This window comes from Apostichopus japonicus, chromosome 8, assembly GCF_037975245.1.
Source record: "Apostichopus japonicus isolate 1M-3 chromosome 8, ASM3797524v1, whole genome shotgun sequence".
Taxonomy (NCBI): Eukaryota; Metazoa; Echinodermata; class Holothuroidea; order Aspidochirotida; family Stichopodidae; genus Apostichopus; species Apostichopus japonicus.
This window is the reverse complement of record NC_092568.1, coordinates 9,301,024-9,328,476: the sequence shown is the minus strand read 5'-3', so window position 1 is coordinate 9,328,476 and position 27,453 is coordinate 9,301,024. Positions and strand designations below refer to the sequence as shown.

The window sequence follows — 27,453 nt, the reverse complement described above, 5'->3', positions numbered from 1 at the left end:
AGGGGGGTGGGGTGGGGTTAGGGCTGAATGGGTTGGGGCTGAGCACCCTCTTGATTTATTCGAGAAGTTTAAGGCTTCACTGAGAAGTAGGTTGTGCCCCTTGCAATAGGTTAAACATTTTCATTTTCAAAGATTAATCAACTTTCAAAATGCAAAACCAAAATTGGTTGAATTTTTATTTTTTGTGGGACTACTTGTCATTAATTGAGGAAAAGATCAGATCAGAGCTTTGCCAGTATCAGCACCCCCCCCAAAAAAAGCTGTTTTTAGGAACATCATTGTACTACTTTACATGTGATAGGAGTAGGATATAACTGCAGCAGCCAAGTATGCAAACTGATATGTTCTCTGAACCGTCATCATCTTGAGTACAAGTGTTGGCAGTGTAACCTCCAAATATTATGTATGTATTTTAGATCCTCCTGCAAGCAGGAACTCGCCAAGAAGCCTCATTGGCTTATCAAAGCCGCAAGCTGACCGAAGTCAGTCTCTTAGATTCATATTTAACGTCCATGATTATGAATTGCCAATTGTCAACAACTCTGTAACTAGACGACATACATTAATCTTGGAGTGACTCGAACTTGGGACCTTATGATTGGAAGGCACCAGCGTTAACCACTGAGCTAACACTCCTTAAGTCTGCCATGTAAAGACTGCAGCACTTCCTTACTTGTATGAGGAGTATAGAATTACATATTACTAATTAAACAGAATGAAATTGATAGTTTCATTAAATATTGAGGTGAATAAAACAACAGTAAGAGATAGCAATTCAGAGACATTTACTGCAGTAAAGCATCTCTTCAAAGTCAAGGAAACCAGAATCATCCAAAAAAAAATATTTAAAAAAAGTGATTTATTTTTATAAAGCAGCAGTTGATATCACTCTGGCTTAAAAAAGGAGAAGCAAATTTAAATTTAAATCAACCCCATTTTTAATTAACCTAATTGTGATAAATTAGATGTTTCTTTCTAATGAACAATTGGAATTTGCTAAAAGCAAACAGAAATGTTCTTCCAGGTTCAAGATTTCAATACAGTTTTGATTTCCTTCAAAACACAAGGCAGAAAAAGACTGTGCAATTGTAAAAAGGAACGCCACAAATTCATTACATGCTTGAAATTTCATGCTTTTGGATGTTTTTGTTCCTTACTTTTATCAAATTTTAATAAACTTGGTATATTTGCAGGTGTTTCTTAACATTGAAGTTATGAAACTGTCATCAAAAAGTATGAACAGCAAAGAAATGTGATTTAAAAGTAAGTTGACCCCACCCCCCCCTCCCCCAAAATAAAAACTACAACATCACCAACTGAAGAAGTGTCAGGTTCTTAATGTAAACTTCAAATCAAAATGGAACTATTTTCTTGTGAGCATTATGGAGAAGTTGTTGATAATAAATACCTGTATGATGCATCATATATTGCACTGGGTCAGTTTTGTGTATTAAAGGCATTGAAGACTCGCCCCAAACCGCGTGGCGGCCATCTGAAAAAGTTAACTTTCTGCTTGCAAGTGACGTTTTGTTCGTGTCGCTACAAAATGCAGACAGTACAGTAATGAAACGTGATACCTTGTTATCTTTAGCTGGACCTGAGATGTCCATCGCTGTATTGTTTGTACATACTGTAGTGCTGTGGGTATTGACCGCAGCTGTATGTACTGACTATACACAAGTGTCTAATTACCAATGGTAGTAAGCTGTGTGTGTTTATTTTCTACGATCGATGGTGGTGTCTAACAGTTCTGTTACACCTCATTCGAAACTAGGTCAGATTACCGGCATTAGACGTTTCTTTTGCGCGAGTCTTCACACCCTTTAAGTGATTTTGGCAGAATGTCTCATTAGTTGTTATGACTGTTCACTGTAATAATGTTCCTTGTTTCTCAACAAATTGTGTGGAACAATATCACATGTCAACCACAGACTATGTAAGGACAGGAAAAAAACCACAATGTGTGTAACAACATGCTAACCATTTTATAAATCAACAGTATGGAACAACATGTCTACCATAGTATGGAATAACATGTCTACCATAGTTTGGAGTAACATGTATCGTTTACCATAGCATGGAACAACATATGTACCAGAGTGTGAAATAAAAACAATGGTAATATAGTATGGAACAACATGTCTACCATAGTATGGAATATGATGTCTTCCATAGTATGGAATAACATATCTACCATAGTATGGAATAACATGTCTACAATAGTATGGAACAACATGTCTACCATAGTATGGAATAAAATGTCTACCACTGTGTAAAATAACCCATTGAGTAATCGACCATCGTATGGAACAACACATCTACCATAGTATGATTATAACATGTCCTCCATAGTATTGAACAATATGTTTCAAGCACAACCTTCATCTCATTGTAAACATTACAAAACCTCTTTTGCCTTAAATGACGGAAGCAGTCCAAGAATTTTAGTCTTCCTGACATTTACAGACCGTCTTGTTTTCTCTCTCTATGATCTCCGTTTCGACAGAATGCGCAACTTTGAGAAAGGAGACGATTACAAGCAAACATGGTCCGGAAACGAAGATGGCAAAGTTAGTTCTTCCCAACCGATGCGCATCGAAGACAGCCGAGATGGTATCGCAGGCAACTCTACCTATATTACAAGGTCTTTCTTTACTAATATCAATGTCGATAACAATATACTTGCTATGTTAGCTCTCCACGTGGAATGACATCAAGATCCTGGTATATTCTTCTTACAAAGACAACCTTGATGAATATTATTAATAAACCAAAACTTGAAAACAGTACTACTATCGGTCAAGTTCTGCAGAGATTGTCGTTAGTCTGTAAATATGTCGAAACAGCTGCGTACAAACTTGTCAAATTCACTATCAAGGCGGTGACTGTTTTTCTTACCTAGAATCCTCCCTATGTTTTTTTTTCTTTTCTTTTCATAGAGGCTGCAATCCTACCATAGTGTTTTTTACTTAAATTTGCTGGAAATTTACTGAGAAATTGAAAACCAAAATCTTTCCATCCTTACTGCCGAATGGCGGAAGCAGAATTTTAGAGATTCAAAATATGGAATGTACAAAGTAGATTAAAAGTGGATACTAGAGCAAAACATAGCTCGGTTATAGTCTTTTTTAAATCTGTAAAGTGGAATCGACCATTAAGCAAAGGTGTGGGTCACGCTGTGTGTTCAACCAGTGTGTACATTATTCATTTTGTTTGTTTGTTTCTTCACAGTACATTAAAGTTACATATGAAATGTTTAAAAATACATGTGTACTGAGAAAATGATATTTGTCTCCAACAGGCTACTGAAGGAAGGGGTCTTAAAACATGAACAATGTGTCGGGTATGACACAGATCCAACTAGTACCAATGACAAGAAAACAAGTTATAATAAAAATTATTTGAGTAAGAAGATCGAAAAGGAAAAATAAATTTTAAATTAGAGCACAATGAAACCCTCTCATTCCCTGATTACTATTGACCACAATCTAAGCTGAGAACCTGTGCTTGCTCAATTTACATAATTGCATAATTTTGTATAATTGCATATTAAACATTGCATAATTGTCAAAGAAATTTGCTTGAATAATATGGCAGGTGGGTTTATATACATACTCATATGGGAATCCTGGTGAAGTCTTGAAAAACTTATTACTAGGCCTGGAAAAATAAATCATGGAAAAGCAAAACTGTCAAAAGTCTTGGAATATGGAAGGATTTTCTTAAATTATTTCTACCTGAGTTCTTTTTTTTTTCTTTTTTTCTTCTGAAAAAACTGCTCCAAATTTATGGCTTATGAAAAATGACATGAAATATTTAAATAGTGTAGTCATTGAATAATCATTGCATTGCACTTTCAAGAGAGTGTGGTAAAACCTGATATAATCCATTCACCGGTTCTCTCCACCTTTTACATAAAACAACTGTTGTTGGTAAAACCAAGAACGTATTAATGAATGCTTTGCACTTTGTACAGAGTATTATATGAATTTGGTTTGTTAATACAGTTATTAGTGTTAACATAAAAGCCTTACACGTAAAGCCAAAAAAAGGTAAAATGTAAAACCAATCATTGAAAGTGATATATGTCCATGTATATCTATCTCACTATTCAAATTGAACAGCTTCATGTGTTCTTCCAGTCTGTCCAGTTATATTTATATAACTCTAGTAAAATTAATTTATCTTTTGTCCTGAAATCACGAAACCTCTGATAGGAAACTGCTTTTATTAGGTTCGTACAGTCCGTCCCTTAGGCCATAAGCCAATCTGTTTGTCTCTCGTCCTTACTTCCTGCCAGGGACGCGAACAATTTATCATGAAGTAACGATAAATTGTAATGAAATCTTGCCTTTTCTTTTCTTTTCTTTTTGTGTGTGTTTGTGTGTGTTGTTTTTATTAGAATCACCAATGACGCTCGTGAGGACGAGATGGACGAAAACCTTCAGGCAGTGAGTGGAATTGTGGGTAATTTACGCCATATGGCGATGGACATGTCCACTGAAATTGACTCTCAGAATAGACAAGTTGACCGCATCGTGAACAAGGTAAGACTATTTCGTACGTCTGGTTGAGTTTGTCTCACATCGGTTCTCTTTACAGCTAGATTAAAGAGGACAGCATTTGTTGTGTTAGACGTAACCCATTGCTGGATTAAACCAGAGCTTATAAAGTAACATTTAGTCCTAGACTTCCCCGACAAAGTGATTTATAAGTGTGAATCTCTAAAACATGATATCTCAAAATTAAGAATGTTTAGATGCAACTCACAGGGCCTGGGAAGTGCCATTTCCAGTTATTCTGGCAAAATTTTTCTTGCCATGCTATGCGCCAACCGATGGTTGTGCTCCACTAAGATAGTGTCATGATAGTTCCTTTTGGGAAAGGGCTCAGCCACTAGAAATTTCTTTTAAAATAGCTGTGGTATATATGCACATCAAAGCACCACTATGTAACATTTGGGGGATACATGATGTTTCTCAATGTTCCTCAACTACCCCCTAGGGATTGTAACCCAGACTACGGCCCTGAAGTATCTTTATTTTATAGGGTTTTATGTTTCCAATAAAGTGAATGTGCCCGGATACCCGATAGTGCTCTTTAAATGTACTTATGATACCATATGTGCATGTTGTAGACAGTATAAGAAGATGATTTTATTCTTGTGGGCAAAGTTTAAATATGTTTCGGTTTTTAGTTTAAGTTTCAATTATATTAATCATTGATAAAAAAAGTTACCACTGGACGTTAAGTAGACAAGTCTTTCCTAATTTAAGTCTAATCACTTGTCAGATGTGACTTTTGTTAAAATATTTTTATGACTGACATATCAATTCAGAGACCAAACAGAAACAAAGTTGAAGATTTCTAGATGTGAGTCCGCCCCTCTGGGCCCCGCCGGGGCTCTGCCCGGGACCATTAGGGACCCTATGGCGGGCCCCTGGACCCCACCCAATAAAGTCTTTGGGCCAAGGCGCTCGTGGACTCCTTCAGTTTTATCCATGTTTAGTCATTTATTGGCAGTTAAGTGCCATTGAAAACAATGCCATGCAGTATCTTTGGTACTGTTAAGAATTTAATCCTTCTTTCATTTACAAATAATCAGTCGTTTTAAGGAAAAATAAGCAATTGTGATCAATCAACAAAACATTCGAAAAAAAATACCCATCACTAAATGATTCTGTGATGTCATTCATCGATTTTCCCCAAGTCCTAATTCTACTTTAAGAGGGGAACATTAAAATTTTGGTGATATCCTCTAAATGGTATGCTATAAAATGGAAGTTTTGTATGGGGGAAGAGAGTTGTACATCATAGGCATTTCCTTCTGGTTGGGGGGTGCACATGATGATGATGGTTGATGGATAGGCTTCTCTTTCAATGAAGAAAGATCTTCAAATTGACTCCATCAAGTCACACCCGCAGATCAAGCAATACTTTAGATAGATAGGTTGGTCTATAGTAGAGTAGTACTTACCAACTGGTTCTGAGATATAAAGATGAATCTATAATCACTGCATGTCATGTTGCCATTGTCAATTGGTATAAACACACCCATATATCATATTTGTCGGTAGGAGACTTTTACAAACCTTGGGGGGAAAGTGGAAACGATTTTGGCCAATTTTGCTGATAAATTTCTCTCCTGGTTTTGGTGAGGGATTCACTACTGTATAAATTCAGCCTTAGACTTTGCATCCTGTAGAGACTGTCAAATAATTTACTCCAATCAATATATCATGAATTTTGCGAGGTTGATTCTGCCTTGTTGGGGGGGCGGGGGGGTTCAAGGTATAGAAAGGGGATCTTTTTTTCTATTTGCAGCTATTTATTTCATTTTGTTACATGTTTCAATTGGAATCATTTATTAAACAACTTATAGTGAAAAGTAGCCATTTAAAGTGACCAGACTCGATGAGTTTAAAATAGTCAAAGATATTAGAATCATGAAATACCTTTAGCTTTTTAATATGGGCGACGAAAAATTCAGTGGAAGGCCAGATCGCAAGGAGTGAAAACTTTCAGTGGATTGCTTTTGAAGTTCTAACACACATTAATATGGTTTAGTTCATAATGACATCAATACAATTTGACATGATATAAACAGAACGATTTAACAACAAATTCAAATGAAGTTAGCTTAGCTATTATATTGTACTGTCTGGCAGTACTTTTGTATTATAGGTTTACATAGTTTGAAGTTATACTGTATTGGCCCTAAATATGCTAGATATTCTAACCGTTGGTCAAAATTCTGAAACTGATTTTATTACAATATTCAAGAAAATTTTCCTCACTGCGACATTCAGTCAACTTGTCTGTTCCTTAAAAATGTCTGAGAACAATTTGGAGAGAAAAGACCTCAAGGAAAGTACTTTTCGAAAACCTCTTGCAATTATAGCGTGACAAAATTCGGGGCCTGTACTGACTAGCCTTTAAGTACCAACCTTTGGTGGTTTCATACTCTTCAATGATATCATAAAGTTCTGATTGATCTATTGCATCATATAACTGATCGTGAATTGTACCTCAGTATAACCTTTAATTGTCACTATTTGCATTAGTGCACATTTACGAGCCGTTAATGTAACGTCACAGCATGTGCATACTGTATTTGTTTTTAAGTAGGGTGTTAACAATTGGATGGATTGTGACGTTACTTCAAAAATTGAAGCCATCTCATAGCTTTTTGGTTATTCTTAGGTCTTAAACCTACCTTAAATATGCATTTATTCACAAACATTACTTCTTTTTTGTGTATATACTTCTAACAAGCAAGAATTGCATTCTTTTTGCTGTTTTGCCGTTTTCATTTTGCACTTTGCTGTCACACTGGTGATTGAATTTTTATTATTCTTTGCTTCTTACGTCATTATTCACAGCCTCTAAATTCACTCAAAACATTTGCTTAGAATCAATGCATATTTCTCATTCAGTCATCTTGTTATTACTAACCAATATTTGATCTTTGCTAGCTTAGTCGCCATATAGACTCATAATTGTAGATTTAAGTGATACAGAGTATGTCCATAGGCATGTTTTTGTTCTGTGAATAATAGTCATATATACAGACAGTCATCTTAACTGGGAGATGCCAAAAGCAGATGTTTCAAGCAATAAAGGAGTGGTAATTATTAAGAATCACCACCCTTTTTTGTAAACTAGTTACGTTGGTTTTAAACTAGTTATGTTGGTCGTAAACTAGTTATGTTGGTTGTAAACTAGTACATTGGTCGTAAACTAGTTACATTGGTTGTAAACTAGTTATGTTGGTTGTAAACTAGTAACGTTGGTCGTAAACTAGTTACATTGGTTGTAAACTAGTTATGTTGGTTGTAAACTAGTTACATTGGTCGTAAACTAGTTATGTTGGTTGTATAAGTAGTAACATTGGTTGTAAAGTAGTTACATTGGTTGTAAAACTAGTTATGTTGGTTGTTAACTAGTTACATTGGTTATTATTTAGTTGTGTTGATTGTAAACGAGTTACGTTGGTCGTAAACTAGTTACGTTGGTCGTAAACAAATTACGTTGGTTGTTATCTAGTTATGTTGGTTGTATACAAATTACGTTGGTTGTTATCTAGTTACGTTGGTTGTAAACTAGTTACTTTAGTTGTTATCTAGTTATGTTGGTTGTAAACTAGTTACATTGGTTGTAAACTAGTTATGTTGGTTCTAAAACTAGTCATGTTGGTTGTTTTCTAGTTAAGTTGGTTGTAAACTAGTTATGTTGGTTGTAAACTAGTTGTGTTTTCTCAAAACGTACAGATCTCCCTTTTGCAACTTTTCTGCATTACAACTTCATTCTAGAATGTGATTGCTGTAGAATGCATGATATGGTTTCATTTTCGATCTCATGATGAAGGAATTATTCTTTTTAACGAGAATACATACCGGTACTTCTCAATGCCTATTGTCTATCCGATTGTCTGATAATACATCTCATCATAACTTGAAAAAAAGAAACAAAAAATGGTGATTATATTTGTTCCTAATTGACAACATAGTAGTTTTGTTGTCAGTACAACATTTTTCACACAATCTTTGCTTCACAAGATTCCCACAGCAATTTATACACGAAAGAAAAACAAAAGAACGATGTTATATCAATATTACGAATGGCTATGGTAATTATATTAGAATCAAATTATTCAATCACAGATTGGTTATATTGAATTGGTTATAACACGAGCTGTCATTTTGGATTTTTAGAGTGTCTGTAAGTGACTCATGGCTTTCAAGGTCTGTTTGTATATATATACATACATATATACATATATATGTCTGCATCATTGTTAAAAGTTCTCAAGCCTTACAAGATTAACATTATAAACATAGAGAGACCGCAAGGCTACATACACTCGACGGTGTGAAGCCTATGTAATTAAATTAAAGAAAGTTGACCAACTCGCCATTCTATTGGCACTTCAAATTGTATAAAATCTCGAAAGGCTTCGGGTTTGCGATGCGAGTGACATCTCGCTACGAGGGATTTGTCCTCCGTCAGATAGATTTTACCCCCTTTCGTCGCCTCGTTCGCCGCTCTCTCGCCTCCCAAAATTGTGGTTGTAGAATCAGATGTTTAGTTGTCGGGATCAATGTGGTCATAAGTAGGTATTGATTTTAATTACTACTAAAAGCTCAAAGAAAAACACATTGTTTTTACTTTTTTCTGTGACATGGAATGAGAGAGACGGAGGGAATAGATGGGAGGGAATTACGGCTGTGATGATATTTAAAAGTTTATTAGAAACAAAAACATCTGTTAAAGCGTGTTGGTATAGCTTTATGGTCTGACAAAAAGAGAAGAAAAAACTTGGGATTTATTGAGATTATTTTGGGTTGGATGACTTCACTAATACCCTTAAAGCATCTGGATGTATTGGATTTACTCAAGTTTCTTGAACAAAAAAGAATTTCACATAACATTTTGGCAGATCTTTCATCACTCAGGTCAAGTTATTTATTTTGCGCATGTGAACAATTTTTCCACGTTTTATTGCTCAAGTCACAATTGCAAAGTTTTGTACAAGGGGCTCTTGAATTTTTTTATTTTTTTTTTGCATCCTGAAATGAGCAATTTTTCTTCAAGTTAGCCATAATAACTACTCCCTGAAAATAACGACCCTGCCCTGATGCTTATATGCAAATTAGGCTAACCGCTGTGATTATTTACATCTGGTATGAAAAATTTTGTAGGCTCATTAATGAAGTCTTGCTCTAATATTGCAAAATTTTGGAAATTTTTACAAAATTTCTGTCTATTTGAACATCCCCCCCCCCCCAAAAAAAAGGCACAAATATGTTGCAAAGATCTCTGAATTTAGGTGTTATAATGGTGTGCTGGATGTGGAACGACGTTGATGTTTCATTATAGGGATCGAATCCAGTGCTTGGTGTTACTGTATCGAACAACACAGGGTTTTGTTCTTTTCCTTTTGGGTATTCTTTTGAAGGATTGTGAACTCAGTTTCTATCTTAACAACAACTTTTTGCATAAGATTTATCAAGCCATACTGCTTCACATGATTGCTCTTCGGTTATTTTTGTCCCAGGTAATATACTTATTTATATACTATATGGATTTCTCTGCTCAGGCCTTTCTGTAAATTGTGATTTAAGGAATTCAACAAGACATATTATTCTCTGTCAATTTTAATTATTTTATGATAGCGTAGAGTTGTATACCACTACTTCAACGCTGACATAGTGACATAAATGCTTTGAGCATGATACTTGAAGAAAGAAGAGACTTAGGTTCTCACCCTCTCTCTCTCTCTCTCTCTGTGTTTTGCTTGATTTGTTCGTAAAGAGGAAAGCCCCTAAAACATATTCACAAGACTACTTTTAGGTCCTCATCTTGTGATTTATGGTTGTAAACAGACACCTGCATATAATAAACTAGTTCAAGCTGGCTATGATTAGCATTTCAGAGGCCTCATTTAATGTGAGTCGCTCTCGAAGAACTTCCAGATGGTCTATAGTCAAATTATGCGAGATCCAGCACAGTTTAGCTGCACATCCAGAAATATATTGCAGAAATAGTCTGCAAACGTGATTTTTGACATATATATATATATCAGAAAAGAGGTAAATCTAATAAATCTAATAATCTAGAATAATTGCTTAAAATCTGCGTTTTCTGTCATTTTGAGCTGAAAACTTTCATGTGTCATAGTTAATGCTGTTAACAAATTATGATGGGAGGGAATTACAGCTGTTCAATTTACAAACCTTGAAGGTTGTTTTTCGTTATCGTTCAGATTTCATTCCGTATTTATCAGAAGAATTTGATGACATGATGTAAGCAGGCTGTTTATTTAATTCCTGTCCTAGCTATTGCATACAAGTTACTTAGTGTGATTGTATAATTTTATTGTGTTCTCTCTAGATTATAGTTTCTTGTGGCATAACATCAGAACATCAAGAGAAATTGATTAAAAATTCTGTTTCGTTTGTCTCCCTATTGGTGAATTTGAAGACGTAGGGCTTACTTTAATTTTTTTGGATTGGTATGGAGAGATTGGTTTCGATATCAGTAAGATAACGGCAGTTTTTTTTTTTTTTCGAGGGAACCCAGATTTTAGTCTTAGTTTTGAATAATTAATGGAATCACAAAAGATCACCGATTGACTGATTTGGTTTATTTCTTGCATTTTCAACTTTACAATATGTTTTTTTTTTTATCTCTGTTTTACTGGATATAATTTTACAAGGAGAATGATACACGAATACACTTTTAGAATATTTGAATAAACAACGCAAGAAATTGAGATACATTATGGTAATATTTCTGGGAAATTGGTTGACATGTTTTTATAGAAAGTGACTGTTTGGACAATAAGATAGCTTACTCTGAAGAGCTTTTGGCTTAGGTGTTCTTTGCTAGAACTGTATTTTTATGGCATCATATGTGCCCACTCTTTTTCTGCCATTAGTTACAAAAAAAAAGAAACAGGAAAAATATGAAGAAGAATCAGATGGATTTTGTCTGCTTTTATTTTAAATCTGATATTCCTAAACATTGTCAACAACTATTAAGTCTCCAATATCTGTGGAAAAGCTGAATTTGATGCAAATAATCTCCAAAGCATTTTGACAAACTTCAAGAGAACCACAGAAATGTATACAGAAGTATAAAAAGATATATAATAACAATAACAACAAGAGAGAGGTCATTATATAATCAATTATTTTGTGTATTTTTATCTCTTTTGTTTTCTTTAATTTGGATCGCATTCTTTGTTCATTTTGCATTACTTTATACATTTGATTTTTGCATATTTAATTAATTACATTTTTCTTTCTTTCATCAAACCCCCCCTTCCCACCTCCCCCCACCTTATCATTCACCTTATCATTGCATTTCCCATTCCCTGACTTTTGCTGCAACATTACCCCCCCCCCCTCCTCGCCCGCCCACCACTTCTGCATTTGACCCTTGACCCAACCGTGCATATTCTCACTATAGGGAAATTCCAATGTGGAACGACTAGAGGCTGCCAACAGTAAAGCCTCAGAGCTTCTCAACTAAGTTATTGAGATGGTATAATTAATGTTTGCATGTCATTCTTGTTTCTGTTTCTTATCGGTTTTGTCCCCCTGTACACACTGTTTTCTGTTTTTTACTAGAGTTTTTTGTCTTCTCTTTCTTTGTAATAAGGAAAAAAAAAACCTAAACTTGTATTGAATTGGTAATAATGATCTTGTCAGCCCAGTAACCTTTTCCTGCAATAGTCTTCATAATGTTAAGATAAATAAATCATGACTTCTTTTCTTCAAAGCACCATTTTGGATTCAGTTTTCTTGTGATCCTGTCTAAAAACATTTGTCAGAATTACCTATTGTGACTTACATTTGATCTTCTTTTGTTTTTTAACTGATGTCCAGTGCGTAATTATGTTATTATTTGTAGACAGAGAAACCTCATGACTTTCATAGACGAATGCAGAAAGAAAAGAACGGAAAATAAAGTGTAGAATTTAAGAGAAAAAAAAACTGAAAACATATGAAAAGAAAAACAAGGAACATTGTCACGCGCACGGCGGTAAATGCTGATGGCAGTGATCGTATGATGTTGTCAATCATGCAAATGATGAAGATTGAGGTTCGCTTTGAGATATTTTTTTGCTGATCTTTTCTAAATCAAGATAAATCTGCTGTGTAAACACCGAAACAGCTGGTTCATGCTGTGGTTTTAAAAAAGCCTTCAGGGAAGGAAGAAGACATTTGGAGAAAACAAAACAAGAAAAAAAAAAACAATTTGCAGCCAAAGGAAACAAGTCATCGCATATTTTTTTTACTTTTCAATTGTAACGAATAAATAAGAAGAATTAACCGAAAAGTGAAAGACAAAACCTTGCTCGCAGACTCGTCGCTGGAAAATGTGAAGGAAAAAAATATAGAGGGAATAAAAAAAAAAGAAGGAATATGAAAACAAAAACAGAATGGTTAGACTCGGATGTGAGCAACCGGAAGAGAATTAGGATGCTTGGCTGGGAAGTTTAAATCAATAAATTGTCTGACAACAGGATAAAATGATGCACTATTTTTCCTCCTTTTTTTTTTCTCAAAATGGGAAGTTTCATTCTAATGTTTGTATAGTCTCCCTTAAACTATGGAGGAATATAGGCTTGAGTAGAAAAGGACTGCACTGACTTGGTTTGTACAAATGTGATAGAGATGATGTTAATAGCTAAATGAGTTCAGTGTGTTTGGAGAAAAGAAGTGAATCGTAAATGATTACTAGCTATAGGCCCTATGTGAACCAAAAGTAGGTTAAATGCTGTATGTGAGGCTACCAAGTCAAATTTAGGTATGAATCAATTCAATGATAACATGTCCCTATCTGTGTGTGATTTCATAGGACAAGATTTGCCTATGTGTTTGATTTCATAGGAAAAGATGTGCCTATGTGTGGTGATCTCATAGGAAAAGATGTGCCTATGTGTGGTGATCTCGTAGGACAAGATGTGCCTATGTGTCTGAATTCATGGGACAAGCTTTGCCTATGTGTTTGATTTCATAAAAAAAAGATGTGCCTATGTGTGGTGATCTCATAGGAAAAGATGTGCCTATGTGTGTTTGATTTCAGAGGACAAGATGTACCTATGTAGATGTGTTAGTGTTTTGATAGGACAAGATGTGCCTAATTGTGTGTTAATTCATAGGACAAGCTTTTCCTATGTGTTTGTGGTTTCATAGTGGATTGTCGGTAATTGAGTGCTTCGTGGGACGTTGTAAACCCAAACAGTATGTTAAATGGTTTCTGATCAACTTAAGACTAACACTTTTTAGTGTAGCTATAGAGAGTAATGATTTCCAAAAAGGAAAGATAAGAAGTGAGTATTAATTGTCAATTGTCATAAATTCATACCTAAAACAAAGGAAAAAGGAAGTTTTTACCTGATTTGTTGTCTTCTGTTTCTATGATTCAGTAAATTACAAACGAAAAAATAAGCTTAATGTTAAGGATATATAACACATAAAATGCATTTCCATGAACAGAGGGATGTGATAATATCTTTTGCATTGTGAAACATTCCTAGGGATATTTCCCAGGGGGATGGTGATAATTGGTTTCCAAAAATGTGCTTTCTAATGATTATTCATGTGGTAATATGATCGAAATCATGAATTTTCATGCTTGTCTAAAAATTAACAAATTAATAATAAAGATTTGAAGAACCAACATGTAGAAGGAATAAATTATTTCTCACTCAGAACTGTTGCAATCCTTAGATTGTCTCTCTCTGGTTTAAATTGTGAGACATTCTTTGTTTAGAAAGTTGACAAAAATATGCTATTACTTGAGTTGTACCTATTATAATCTTCCATTCACATGGTATACTTTGCTACTCCAATAGTCCTCTGTGAAAAGCCCCCTCTTTTCTCCCCCCACCCCCCCCCCTTCTAATTTGACTACTGCTGATGCTGTAACATACAGGTCAACTTAAGCTACCTATCTCTTCAGGTATGTAATACTGTGTTGCCATAGTAACACATCATCTGAAGTATCCTCCCTCTGGTATGCAATAAATTATGTATTACTATATGATAATTCATCCTATAGCTTTGCTTCCCGAGGATGTGTACAAGTTGAGACAAAAAAAAAAAAAAAAATTCAATCCAGATAACGAATGTCACAGCTAATTGTTGGTAGCCCGTGTGTCATCCTCGTTTGGAGGTCGGGTTCAAGATTGCAAAAAAAAAACTGGAAATGTTATCGTTTGTCCGCGCCGGTTATGTTCAGAAGGTTTTGAAGTTTCAGGATTTTTGTTATTACATCGAATCTCCCTCAAAATGTGATCTCCAAGAAACTGGTTACGTACAGTAGCTTTTTAAATTTAGTGATATTGTCTGTAAGACAATTAGGATTGCCTGTAGTGGTATAGTGTATATAATAAATCAGGATATTGTAGACTTTAATAGAAGCTTTGCCTGCTCTGATAGAAATATGTCTTTCCCCCGTGCATAATTGTTTTTATATTTGTTTTTAGTGGCAAGAATATTTGAGATTATTCTTAGAGGACACACCATGATAAGTAGTTGGTTTTTACACTGTAAGGTTTAATAATCCACTGTTTATCATAAAACAGTTGCGTTTATTCTTCCAAAGTAGATTTTTCTTGAGCTTTGCAGTTATTAGTCGCATTATATTATTTGTTCTTTCTTTATAGCATGAAGGATAAAACAAAGTTGAATGATAAATGTTTGGGCAATATAATTCATTTTATGACAACTAGTGTATAAACTATTTTATGATTGTATACATATGTCAGTTTTTTGCTGAATCCTAGCTGTGTAGAGCAACTATATTACATTTTATATCTGGGTTGGGTGCCTAGTGCATACAAAAGTGTTTTATATAATAATCCTGTCATGTCAACTGCTAGTTTTATTATCTGGATCACAATCAATCCTACAGATTGAGTGTCTGAAACTCGTTAACATTAACGATATCCTAGAAATGTTTTGTTTCCTTTGTTTTCTTCACAAAGTCACAAAGTTTGGTATTAAGTCTTTGTAAATAACAACAACCAGTTTGCTGTTAATCACCTCTGTGACTCAGACATTTGTAGATGTAAACCTCTCTGTTTTAGTCACCTATTTGATCGATCTCAAATAATTTTTTATCAATTAACCTTCTTCCCACCCTCCAACTTCTGTAAATGGATTGTTTTTATTGTTTAAAATGTTCAATTTTTTCGTTGTTGTTATATTTGTAGAATCTTAGGTTCAATTTTGAAAAGCTATAATCAATCAGAACAGGTAAATTCATTGCGAACAACTGTAGCATAGATATGCTAATAAATATATGCTAATTTATAACAACTGTAGCATAGATATGCTAAAAAATATATGCTAATTTCTAATAAATTCCCTATCTTTGTGTTACCACATTTGTGGAATCAGACGTACCTCTGCAATTGAGCTGGGGTTTGGTGGGGGTGGGGGGGGGGGGGGGGTAGGGGAGAGGATTAACAAGTGGAGATACTATGGATTTGTTAATCAATTATCTGACTGAAATTTCGGAACAGAATAAATTCCTCTTTACAACCATAGTGAATAATATCCTATGCTTGAAAGCAGACACTTTGACATTACAAATTAAACCTTTGCCATTTAGAACAGAATATCACCAGTTATTGTCAATCGATCAAAAAAGGCATACTCCCATGATTCTTCCAGTATTATTAAATATGTGGGACGGAAGTCTACCAGGAAGGTCATGGTTGTTCAGTCCCCCCTCGATTATAACATCGTCATCTTATAGTATCAATCACGTGTACGTGTAATACCAAGAGTTACTGAATCTATCAAACTCAATCGAATCTATGTATCAGTGATGTTGTAAACAAGCTAACGATTGTTTACTGCATTTTCAAGAGTGGAAACCAAAGTCGCTCTAAATCTGAACCGTGTGGATTCTAAATGTTGAATTTAATTCAGTCTTAAAAGTCCCTTTCCAAAAAACTAGACATTCCATAGTGAATTTTGAATGGATACAAACCGTTATGTTATGCATGCGTTCATCATAATTTAATACGAGAAGTTAATAATCCAAGTTGCCCGACTCTCTGAAATATTCATAAGTATATATATATGCCGACTGCAAAAAATGTCTTCAAAAATTTAATAACTTCATGGCATGCAGAGAGCTGAAATGTCGAGTCGGCCTAAAGTTCAGCTGCAGCTGTTGCTTCTCACATTAATATGCAGAGCTGAAGACCGTGGTAATTATACACTGGTGATGGCAGCATATTTGATAGCTTGTGATAGATTTTATCTAGCTATATTACGGAAAGCAGATAAAAGGAAATCCCCTTTTCATACAATGTAGCACATATCTTGAATAGGAAACATTTCTGCACTGTTTAGTCGAGGTCGTGTTTTTGTACTAAGAGACAAGAAGCTTCCAGTTATTTTTGTGTTTATATTAAAGCAGTGGACTTCAGTCACTGTAATATATACCTAATTTCCATATTAATGGTGTGATGTTAATGACTGGATATAGACTATCATACTGTAGATACCGATTATGCGTTCATGAATAAACATGAAGTTTGTATGTTTGGAATTTCACTAAGAACCACACTGAGTCACAACACATTTGTATACACACATAGTCCTATTATATATATTGTTGTGTGTATGTACATACTCCGAGTGGTGAACCAGTGACATCATTCAGACAGAGACCCACCCGTTGGATGTGGTTCCAGTTTATGGAACCAGTGATTGGCCCAGGCCTAAAGTATCAATCACTCAAGGACTGCTTATACAGACACATTAATCATTTGAGTTTGGATTCAGACGTTTCAAAAATAAGAGTCAGTTTCCTTAAAGAGTCAGATTTTGTAGTCATTTTTTACTCTGACTACCTCATTGGGATATGATTTAATAATGTGTGTCACAGACATCGTTGTTTGTTCAATTCCTTCATATTTTTTGTTCTTCTCTCTGCTGGTCTAACCTTAAATACCTATAGGGTTTTTTTCACCAGCTTGTCACCTTAACTCCATTACCCATGCACCTTCCTTGTTACCCACAGGCTCGTCTCAACGACGACCGCATTGGCGAGGCTAACAAGAAGGCTACTGATATTCTCAGAAAATAAACATTATTTTACTAATTGTTGGCAGTCATGGCTCGGTCCTCTTCACAATTTATCCTCCTGGTCTGTGCATCGCCCGCTGTGATCCACCATCCTAATACGCTCCATGCTTCAAGAAATTTTTTTGCCTCATAATATCAGCACAATTGGCCTAATAATAAATATATACATATATATATTTTTCCTTTTTATCTGGTGTTAAGTTGATTTATTCATCTTTTGCTGCTCATAGTTTGAGACTTTTGTTCTGGTTTGGGTAATTTTCACTTTTTTTAATATTTTTTTTTAATTTTTGGCTTATTAATACTCTTTCTAAATTAATTTATCAACCTTTGCTAACACGCAGTTACATTCCTGGGGATTTTTTTTTTTTTTTTTTTTTTTTTTTTTCACTAAAAATGTTTTTCTGTTCAAACCTATCAATCATATCATATCCAACAATTTGGATCTACTCGAAAATGATAGGTTCAATGAAAAGCTCTGAATGAAATGAAAATTGTTTGATGGTAAAATTTTCTATGATTTTCTTTGAGTTTGGAAGAACAATAAGTCAAGTGGAATACACTCAGATATTTGTACGACTATAGCCGTTCAAAGTAGTACGGCACCAAATTCTCATGCAATTCACCATGCTATAGTCACATACCGAGCACAATGCATGGTGTAACGTTTTCATAGAATTCACCATACCATAATGGTATAGCCTGCCAATCAAAATATATATATATATATACAGTACCATTCACAACATTGGATATCCATTTGCAGTAGTAAGCCATCCTCAACATTCTCAAACCATCCATAATAGCATAGATATGAACCATCATTCATAATATATGTGGTTATCATTCGATCATATCGTACTTCATTCAAGGTGGTACATGCATTCCCAGTGGTGTCAACATCAAGAGAAACTTTTCCATATGTATGTCGTTTTTAATAAACCACTTAAATTGCATCAGAGATGGTACATGTATGTAACAGGTATTATTAATGTAGCCTTACATTGTATCACATTCTAACATGACACTGCGTTATGGTATCCTGCTTTTCTCCGAGCTTGGTTATAGCGGATAATATTCAGCGAATAATCATATTTAAAATTCCTTCTTCTATCGTAAACCAGAAAATATAACAACCAAATATGACCTTTGATCGATCATTAATGTTATGATAGAAATTATAGGAACTAAAATAAAAAATAAAAAATATTATATAAACTTACACGGCAAGATTTTGATGACTTTTTCAGACTTGTCGGTCACAAGAGATTCCAAAATTCATTCCAGCACTTACCATTCCACCTGACCCTCTCCCCCTCCTCCCCACCCACCCCACCACTCTCATCCCTATGTTGCTCTTGTTTAAGCCACCTTCATCAAACATATCCCTTGAAATTTCACCACCAAGTTGAAGACAGGTACCAAATATACCTTTTGTCTCATGTGCTATGAATCTGCCCCCCCCCCTCCCCCAAGTCGTGGTTGTAGTACGTGCTCAAATGTTAGCTTTTTCCCGGTTGTGAGTTGAGTTGAGTGTTGTAAACTTGTACAACTTTTTAAGCAGGGGATGATAAATGGGTTGAAAATATCGAGCAGGCTATCTAGCATTAGTGAAAATTTAAAATATTACTTTTGAAAAGAAATTTTCCTTCTGCAAAGATCCTTCTATAAAAATTAAGAGATTCATGAGTGGTATTTATCATCATCAACTTTCATAACGGTAAGTCCCAGTAACAGCTGAATATTCTGCGATGAATAATACAGCATACGTGTGTTTTGCATCTAACTCAAAATGGCCCGCTCCATTTTTGACGTAGGGATGAGAGGTATGGTGTGACTTTGAAACTTTAAAAGGAGAAAGTAGGTCGACATTATTACCAAATGTCAGGTGAGAGAACTATAAGCTCAAGAACCGAAATGGAGGAGGGATAATAAATGTTTAGGTCTCAATATTCAAATTGCCATATGGAAACCAATCCACCACACAAGGTCATTGACTGTATGTTTTTCTCATGAACACTTTTGGGAAATGATAAAAAAATTGGGTTGGGAGAGGCAGTGTTAAAAACCAGAAAGGGTTATAATTAAAAGTATTTGACAAACGTTACATTCTCCGTTGAATGAATATGCATGAATGGAATATATCATCTCTGGGTGACTGGTGTTTTGATGCGAACGTACGGGAGTAGATTGGCAGATAGAGAGAGACTGTTGCTTCTACGTTTATCTGTCTTTCATTATACTCGTACTGTTTAAAAATCGGTGTGAAAAAAAAATACAAACTTGTTCTTTGGTTTTTTTTCCTTAATTTTTTTGTTTGTGGAGGGGGGGGGGGGGTTTCAATTGCACACTGGACAAACTTCTGTGAAAATTTATGCAAACACTAATTCTTTGTAATGTATGGTTTCATTTTGAGTTTGCATACTTTTATGTTTTCTGTTTATAGCAATATTTGTTGACGCAAATAGCTAAGTCTTAAACTTTGTCATATGGGAACATGCATAGGTAGACGTCAGAATTTAAAGTTAAGTTTCAACTCGCTGGTTCAAAACTTTGATTTCCTCCTTTTTTCCTCCTTCATAGAAGAGCCAAATCGTAGTCAGTTTGTGTATCGAAATAGTATTGCCAATAAATCGGATGGTGGGGATGTATTGTAGAGGTCAAAAGTCAAAAGTAAAACGTTTGAAAAATATAGGTAGATTTTAGAGAAAACAATGTATTCATTTGTGTGGTCATTAAAATATTTATATATGGCACGTGACAAAAAAACAGTGCAATGAATAGTGGAATATATTAATCTATATCAGTCATATTCAAAAAGTAATATGCATCAACGTTGTGTACTTACATATGTAAATAGAGGTTCTTGCCGTTGTAGGAAGTTGTTTTCTAATTTGTCCCATGTGTTATTAGAGTCGTTTTTAGGGACGGTGCCAACAAAAAAACCTGAAAAAAAAACCTGACTTTCTGTGTTGTGTGAAATACATTTAAAATCACAGTGTGTAAGACATTCACTCTTGATGCGGTTAAGCAGTCTCCTTCTGCAGGTATATATATATATATATATATATATATATATATATAGAATGATAGAATATCTCAAAGATGGTATTCACTGCCGACTGGGTGAACGACGTTTGCCGTATCGATGTCGAAATTCGTTTACACCGCAAAATGTTTAAATATATATACTTTTAGTGTCTTATAAGTTTTAATAATTAGCCTTTTCATTATTATTATTATTATTATGATTATTATTATTATATACTGCAGTTGAATTTTGTTTTGAGCATTGCGTTTTGTATGTATATGGCAACATGTTGTAGATCAACCTCTGTGTCAACGTGTGTGCCAACACCACAACTCCTTAGCCATTCCATTCGAAGGTGACATCTTGTACATAACCAAATTGCGTTTCCATCCAGCACAGAGTTTAACTTCTATTATTCCATAGATTTAGGTTGGATGGGAAAATTAGTCTTCAGTATGCATGGTCAAGAAAACACAAGCGTTTGTCTCATTAGGAATACAATATGAGTGGGACACAACTTGTGGGGAGGGGGGTGGAGGAATTGACCAGAAAAATTCTTTCTAATATCAAGAAGAATCCTGTCATTTCTTAGAAACCATTTAGTCACAGTGTTGCTAAAATTGAGAATTTAAGTCGCTCTGTGTCTCCCCATAGCAACTATAATCGGTGACTAGGTTTTGGATAAATAAAATTGCTAGAATATGCCGCTCAGTGGGCAGATGGAGAGTGACTTGCTTTAATTCTTAAAAATAGTTATGGAGTTCATGCATATTCAATAGGATGATAATATAATTAAAAGCTAGCAGCAATATTATATAAACTTGATATGACTTGATAAAACTTGATACAGAGATGAACGTCAGTATGGTCACATGCTAAATGACTTTATACATCTTCATTGGTCGGTTTAATCATTTCTTTAGATATTAAAGCGTGACAGGAATTTCTGTAGTGTACTTGACACAAGATTGTAATAAAAAAAAAAGGCTAAACAAATTTGGTGTACAGATGGTACAAAATCTTAATTTAGAACTTACACTTGATGTGGAGTTAAATCGTCCGTTTCATGTTTGGTCAACGGACGGTTATGCTCGTTGGATCACCGTAAGACCTTTTTGCAGTTCAAGTGGTATGATTCCACCATATTGACTGCTAGCTTGGTCTGTTTGGTGTCTGAAAATAACAAAACAGGTCCGAATGGGTTTCATTCTGCATGTTCACAAGGTGTCACAATAGCATTATCTGGACAACGGTACTTCTTCGTTACAAGTTGATTATGTCTCAATGTCTTAATTTAGAATAACTCGTTAATTGTATGAATGATAAAGGATCGACTCAATCCCCACGCGAGAATGAGATGATTTTGGAAAAAACATGTGGAGAATTTTTTTCACACAAATTTTATTGTATTAAAATCTAATACAAATTCTTCATATTTGTTGTTGTTTTTGACTGAAAAAGAGAAAAAAACGTTAATTTCATTTATACATGAAAGATTTCAGAAAGTTATTACCTATGAAAATTAGTTGAAAGTTGAAGTATTAGTGAAAATATTTTGTTGTTGACCTTTAGCCATTTAAAATATGTACAATGAGTCACCCACTGGATGTAGTAGCGAGGGGAAATATTATATTTATTACTTTAGTGTCCATTTTTTTCTCTCAAAGGTTCCAATAGAGACTTGGGAAGGAATTAATTTTAATGTCATGTTGAAATTTGTATTCTTTACAGGTTACATATTCTTTCTTGTGTGTTCTCAAGTTTTTATGCAATAAAAAATAATGGCTACTCATGTACAAATTATACCCAAAAAAAATACAAAAAAATAATAATAATTATTATAACATGCCTCTCTCGTTTTTTTTTATTTCTCTTTCTCTCCGTGTTGTTTCAACCGTCGTTAGTCGGTTGGTAATATTAACTCTACAATTCACGTGCTGGGTTGATGAAATAAATGTGTTTCCTCTTTGGAAAATCTTTCTAGTTTGAAAGAAAAACAATTTTTTTTTTTTTACGGCTGTACAAAGTAGCATTTTTTCACCAAGTTTTGATGAAAAGAACTTTAGGGTAGGGTTAACCATACTCATGCAATCCCTCCTGCTTGTCCCAGCTCCTTCGTTTGCTGTTATCTGTCTTCAACCAACCCGAGCCAAAATTCCTAGTCAAGAACCTCATCCCCAGCTAGGGCTCGATCCGACCCCTTCCACACACACACACACACACGCTGAGAGCCCTCTTTGTGTGTGAGTCCTCTTTCATTGAGAATTTTCTGGGTAAGTTGCTGTGTTGTTCTCTGTGCATGGAGGTGAGTTGCACCATTGTTGTTTCTTCTTGACCCATTTATCTCGAGCATTTGCCCCCCCCCATTTTCCCCCTCTCTACCAGTCATTCTCCATTTTAGTTATTTTCTGAATTAGTATATAGGCATATCATATTTTCATTCTCATGAGGTAATGTTTTTCTTAGCTTAGTATTGATTCATTCATAATCCATTTTCTATGCTCATTGAGAACACATGCACATAATAAAAATTTTCAACAATAATAATATTAATAATTTATTAACTCTTGCTTGTTGTTTTTTTTTTTACGAAATTTTTGAAAAAAAACATTTTTGCTTAATTTTTTTTTCAATTTTGCTATCTAACAATTTGCAATTTTTAATTACCAACGATTGCTTACACATTGCATTTTGCTGGGCTTCCTATTTCTCTCTCTCTTCCCTTACATCATTTACATGACAAGAGTATACTAACAATGTATTTTAAGTTGTGAGTGGGTATAAGCCAATCAAATTACATAATTGGTAGAAATAACTAAAGTTTGTTCATCTCTTTTTCTTCAGGCTGAATCTAACCAGCAGAGAATAACACAAGCTGACAAGAGAACGAAGGAATTCCTGAGAAAATGAGGGCGTCCTCGCTAGTATTCGCAGCTTTTCATGTCCTAGCCGTGCATGACGGGGAAAACTTGAACTGTCAGAGGTTGGCGTGCAACAAAAATTTTGAAAAAATTCAGTGTTTCCTTTGAAACTCGTGCTATCGATTTATAGAGATTCATTCTGTCGGATGCATGCATGATGACAAAGAATAAAACAATAAAAAGAAACAATAATTTCACATGAGTTCATTAAGCAATATTGTATCATTAAAAATTTACTATGGATTAGTAAAAAAAAAAAAGTCTTTGATCAGTTGATATTTATGTTTAATACTGAGGAATTGGCTAAATATGTAAAGAAATTGATCACAGGTTTAAAAAAAATCAATAATTTCACATTTGTTCGTTAAGAAATATTAATCTTTTACAATTGATTGTAGATACGTAAAAAAAAAAAAAAACAACTGATCTATTGACGTTTGTGTTTGACACTGGAGAAGTGTTTGAATAAGTAGAGATGTTTCCTTTTCTGGATTTATTGTTATTTCATTCCATTATTGATTGAAATTTGTAGTTTTGTTTATTTTCATGTGATGTAAAGTTTAACATTTTCCTGGGGAAACTTCACTAGTAAAATATGCTAATAAATGTTGCGGTCTCTTCATTCACTGACTTATTTTTTGGGTAGAATGCCACAGAGTTGTAATTTTGCTAAATTCTGTACCAGCAAAACACGCAGGTCAAGATAGGAAGTGGATGTGCAGATTAATGTTTGGTTTCAAATTATCTAGGTTCTATACAAGTTTACTGAAGGGAAGATTATAGCAAGTTTATCAACAAACAGGTAAAGCAGTTTCCGTTTAGTTTTGGGAAGTAGGTTCATGGGACAACCTTCACCCCTTCTGGAGGGAAGGGGCGGGGGTGGGTGTGGGAAGAATTGATCATACCCTTCAGTCGGGTATCCCATCATTTACTACTCTTATTTTCATAAATTGGAGATTTATTTATTTGGACTTCTATTGATAGTGTTCTGTTTTTTGGAAATCTATAGTATATATGGAGCTGTTGGGTGTTAACTAGAATAGCAGCTGGTTAAAAAGATTGGTTCAAGATGTTAAAACTCCTAGCTACTGAGTCTCAGTGATCAGTTCCTGCTGGAAAAACACAATCATTTGTAAATGTAAGGCGTAAAATCGGTAAACTTCTCAAACTCAGCAATAGAGCAAGCAGATTGGATATTAGTATCAGAGGAAAACTGATTTGATTAAAATTAAGGACATGATTGTTCACCAATTACACCAACATATGTATGTTTGTTTTTGTTGTTTTCTCTCTGTATATGTGCAATTGAATGTCACTCTATAGCCAATGACATAGTGTGTGCTGGATGGAATATCCCACTGAGATGTAAGGTGCTAAAAATATTGCCCGTCGTTGGGGTTATATCTGAATGGACGTTTTCTCTATTTTTTTCTTCTCCTTTTCAAACAAAGGCTGACAGGGCAAACTCATTTCATAAAAGAAGTCACGGTTTCAGTGTGTGGGGAGGGTGAGAGGGGAGGGGACAGGAGGAGGGAGTGGGGCTGAAGAATTATCTTGGCAAGGTCGTTTAGGGTCAACAGGTTAATTCCATATCTTTGAATAGTGACATTATGAGGGATGTGTTATATGTAGTCCCACATTTGCCATCTATAATTTAGCAGTCTTTTTAGAAGTCTTTTTAATATCTCTGCAACGGTCATGTACTGCTAATTTTGATGACATCGTTAAGTTCAAGCACCTCAACTCTGAAAGTCAACTTATGTACTGGCACTGACTTACCTCGTAGGGAGATAATTAAAATATTGTGGTTGGACGATCAAAAGTTCAAATCTATATTTGAGGTTATATAAGGGACAGCCATTTTTATTTACAGATTAAATTCATTGATACATATACTCTGTTACTGTCTGGTTTGCTGTTCAGGATTTACATATTTATAGAATGGTCGCATTGTCGTTAGAGACCCTCGCCAGGAACAACAGTTACCCTTTCTTAAAAAATCAGATATGAAACTATCCATCCCCTAGCCCAATCTTTGGAGTAAGTTTATCTTCATGTCAAAATGGTTATCCTTTTCACATTTTTTGCTGGTTTTTGCTTCACTTTATTAAAAGTATATCAAAGACATAAATTTGAAACATGTAGGTTTCATGTTTCTCTGGGACAGGAGGCTTACATTCAACTTGTTGATTGCTCTTAATAACAAGTCAATCTTTTTATATTACATATTGTATTCCTATATAATGGAATTAGGGTTATAAAATGTCTTCATTTATTTATTCTTTTCTTGTTTCACTTGAACTGGTGGCAGTAGTCAGTTTTAGTCTTGGGCCACCTGTTTATGTCATTTTTTTTTTGTTAACACTTCTACAGATTCAAAATTTGTCAGCAGGTTTGTCTTAAAAATGATGAGGAATCTTATCTTTATCCAGACAAGACACCAGAACTTGTGAGGGGGAGGGGGGTGGGGGAGAAGAAGGGCCTAAGTGTTCATAAAATTTGCATAAGTAGGGGGCACCAAAGACAAAATTTTAAAGATACTTTCCTTAACTTGTTTGAGGAGATGCTGCCCAGAGACATCCTCTGATTCCATATGAACCTATGCCATGACTGTCAACCAACTATTCAAGAAGTTGAATGACTTCGTCATGGAAAAGTCATGGAATTCTAACAAATGGTGAATGAACGTGTAGCATATCATTTCTTTCGTTGGTATATCATTCTTTTCATTTCACATATTTTGTGATTTGAAAGCTCCACACCCCCGCCCCTAGACATCTCAACCTATCTTTCAACAACAAAGTATGCCCCCTCCCCCTTTTTGTTTTTGGTACAGTCTGTTCCAGTGTTCTATTCTGGATGTTTCAGTGTATATACTCCAACATATTGTTAATATTCCATGTGTTTACTGACCTATGGGTTTGTTGGAATTGAGATGTGCATATTGTTATGTATATAAGTAATTCCATCCAAATAACGTATTTTCCAAAATAATTCCTTTTCCATAAAAGGTTATTACTTGTAATATTTGTTTTTTTGTTCCTGAAAAAAAAAAAACATATCAATATATATTTGTGAAATAAATACCTCTTGTTTTTCTATATTTGTTTTTGTTGATGTTAACAATCAAATCATCCCTTCTGATTATGCTTCAAAGCTTTTAAAACTAAAAAAAAACATTATAATTTTGTCCTTTAACAGTTATCATTATATTCTGCACAAAGTTTATTATGCTATATGTGTATGTGGTAGAACTTATTTTACATAAGTGCTCCAAGCAAAACGGATTCAAGAAACTTGGGACAGCGGACATCAAGGGCGTAGGAACCGGGGGGCTGGGGGGGGGGCGCCAGCCCCCCCAGTGAAAAATGTGGAGGGGCGGAAGTATCATTCCGCCCCCCCGCTTCGCAAGTCAGAAAACCCCTTTTTTATTTCCAAATGAGAAAAAATTCTCATTTGGAGCACCAAATTGCATCTAAGGCTAGGTGAAAATACAAAATTAAGTTCACAAAATGGAGTGGGTGTTGAAGTGTGCTATATTGCACCAAATTGCATCTGAGGCCACATGGAAATGCAAAAAAAATCCAAAGGGGAGGGGGACACCCCCTCCCCTTAGACCCCTCCCCCAGGCCGGCCATTAGTCTTCAGCCCCCCCACTCAAAAGTACCTTCCTACGCCACTGGCGGACATTATATATACAAAAAGGAAATAGCAACGATTAGCAAATGTTGAAACAACAGGTGGCAGTAGTCCATCCTTTATGCCTTTTAAGACAATGCTTCCATGCCCCCCCCTCCCCTCCCCTCGGTTCATTATGTACAACAGTTTACTCTTGGTAGTTCATATTTCTATGTCAGTACGCAGATGGAACGAGGGATAC

The 27,453-nt window shown here is 34.9% G+C and overlaps 1 protein-coding gene across 9 annotated transcripts in view; it reads left to right on the top strand.

The window, feature by feature from the left end:
- LOC139970621 (synaptosomal-associated protein 25-like) overlaps window positions 1-26,657 on the top strand; it is a 147,763-nt gene extending 121,106 nt beyond the window's left edge. For 8 of the 9 annotated variants that reach the window (XM_071976473.1, XM_071976470.1, XM_071976471.1 and 5 more), the window contains 3 exons: window positions 2,507-2,644; window positions 4,403-4,547; window positions 23,497-26,657. In XM_071976473.1, coding sequence (XP_071832574.1) covers window positions 2,507-2,644; window positions 4,403-4,547; window positions 23,497-23,562 — 349 coding nt within the window. In that variant the 3' untranslated portion in view covers window positions 23,563-26,657. Of the gene's footprint in view, window positions 1-2,506; window positions 2,645-4,402; window positions 4,548-17,556; window positions 22,495-23,496 lie in introns of those variants that run through there. The other variant, XM_071976469.1, reaches the window with a different exon arrangement.
- The last annotated feature ends 796 nt before the right edge of the window (window positions 26,658-27,453 follow it).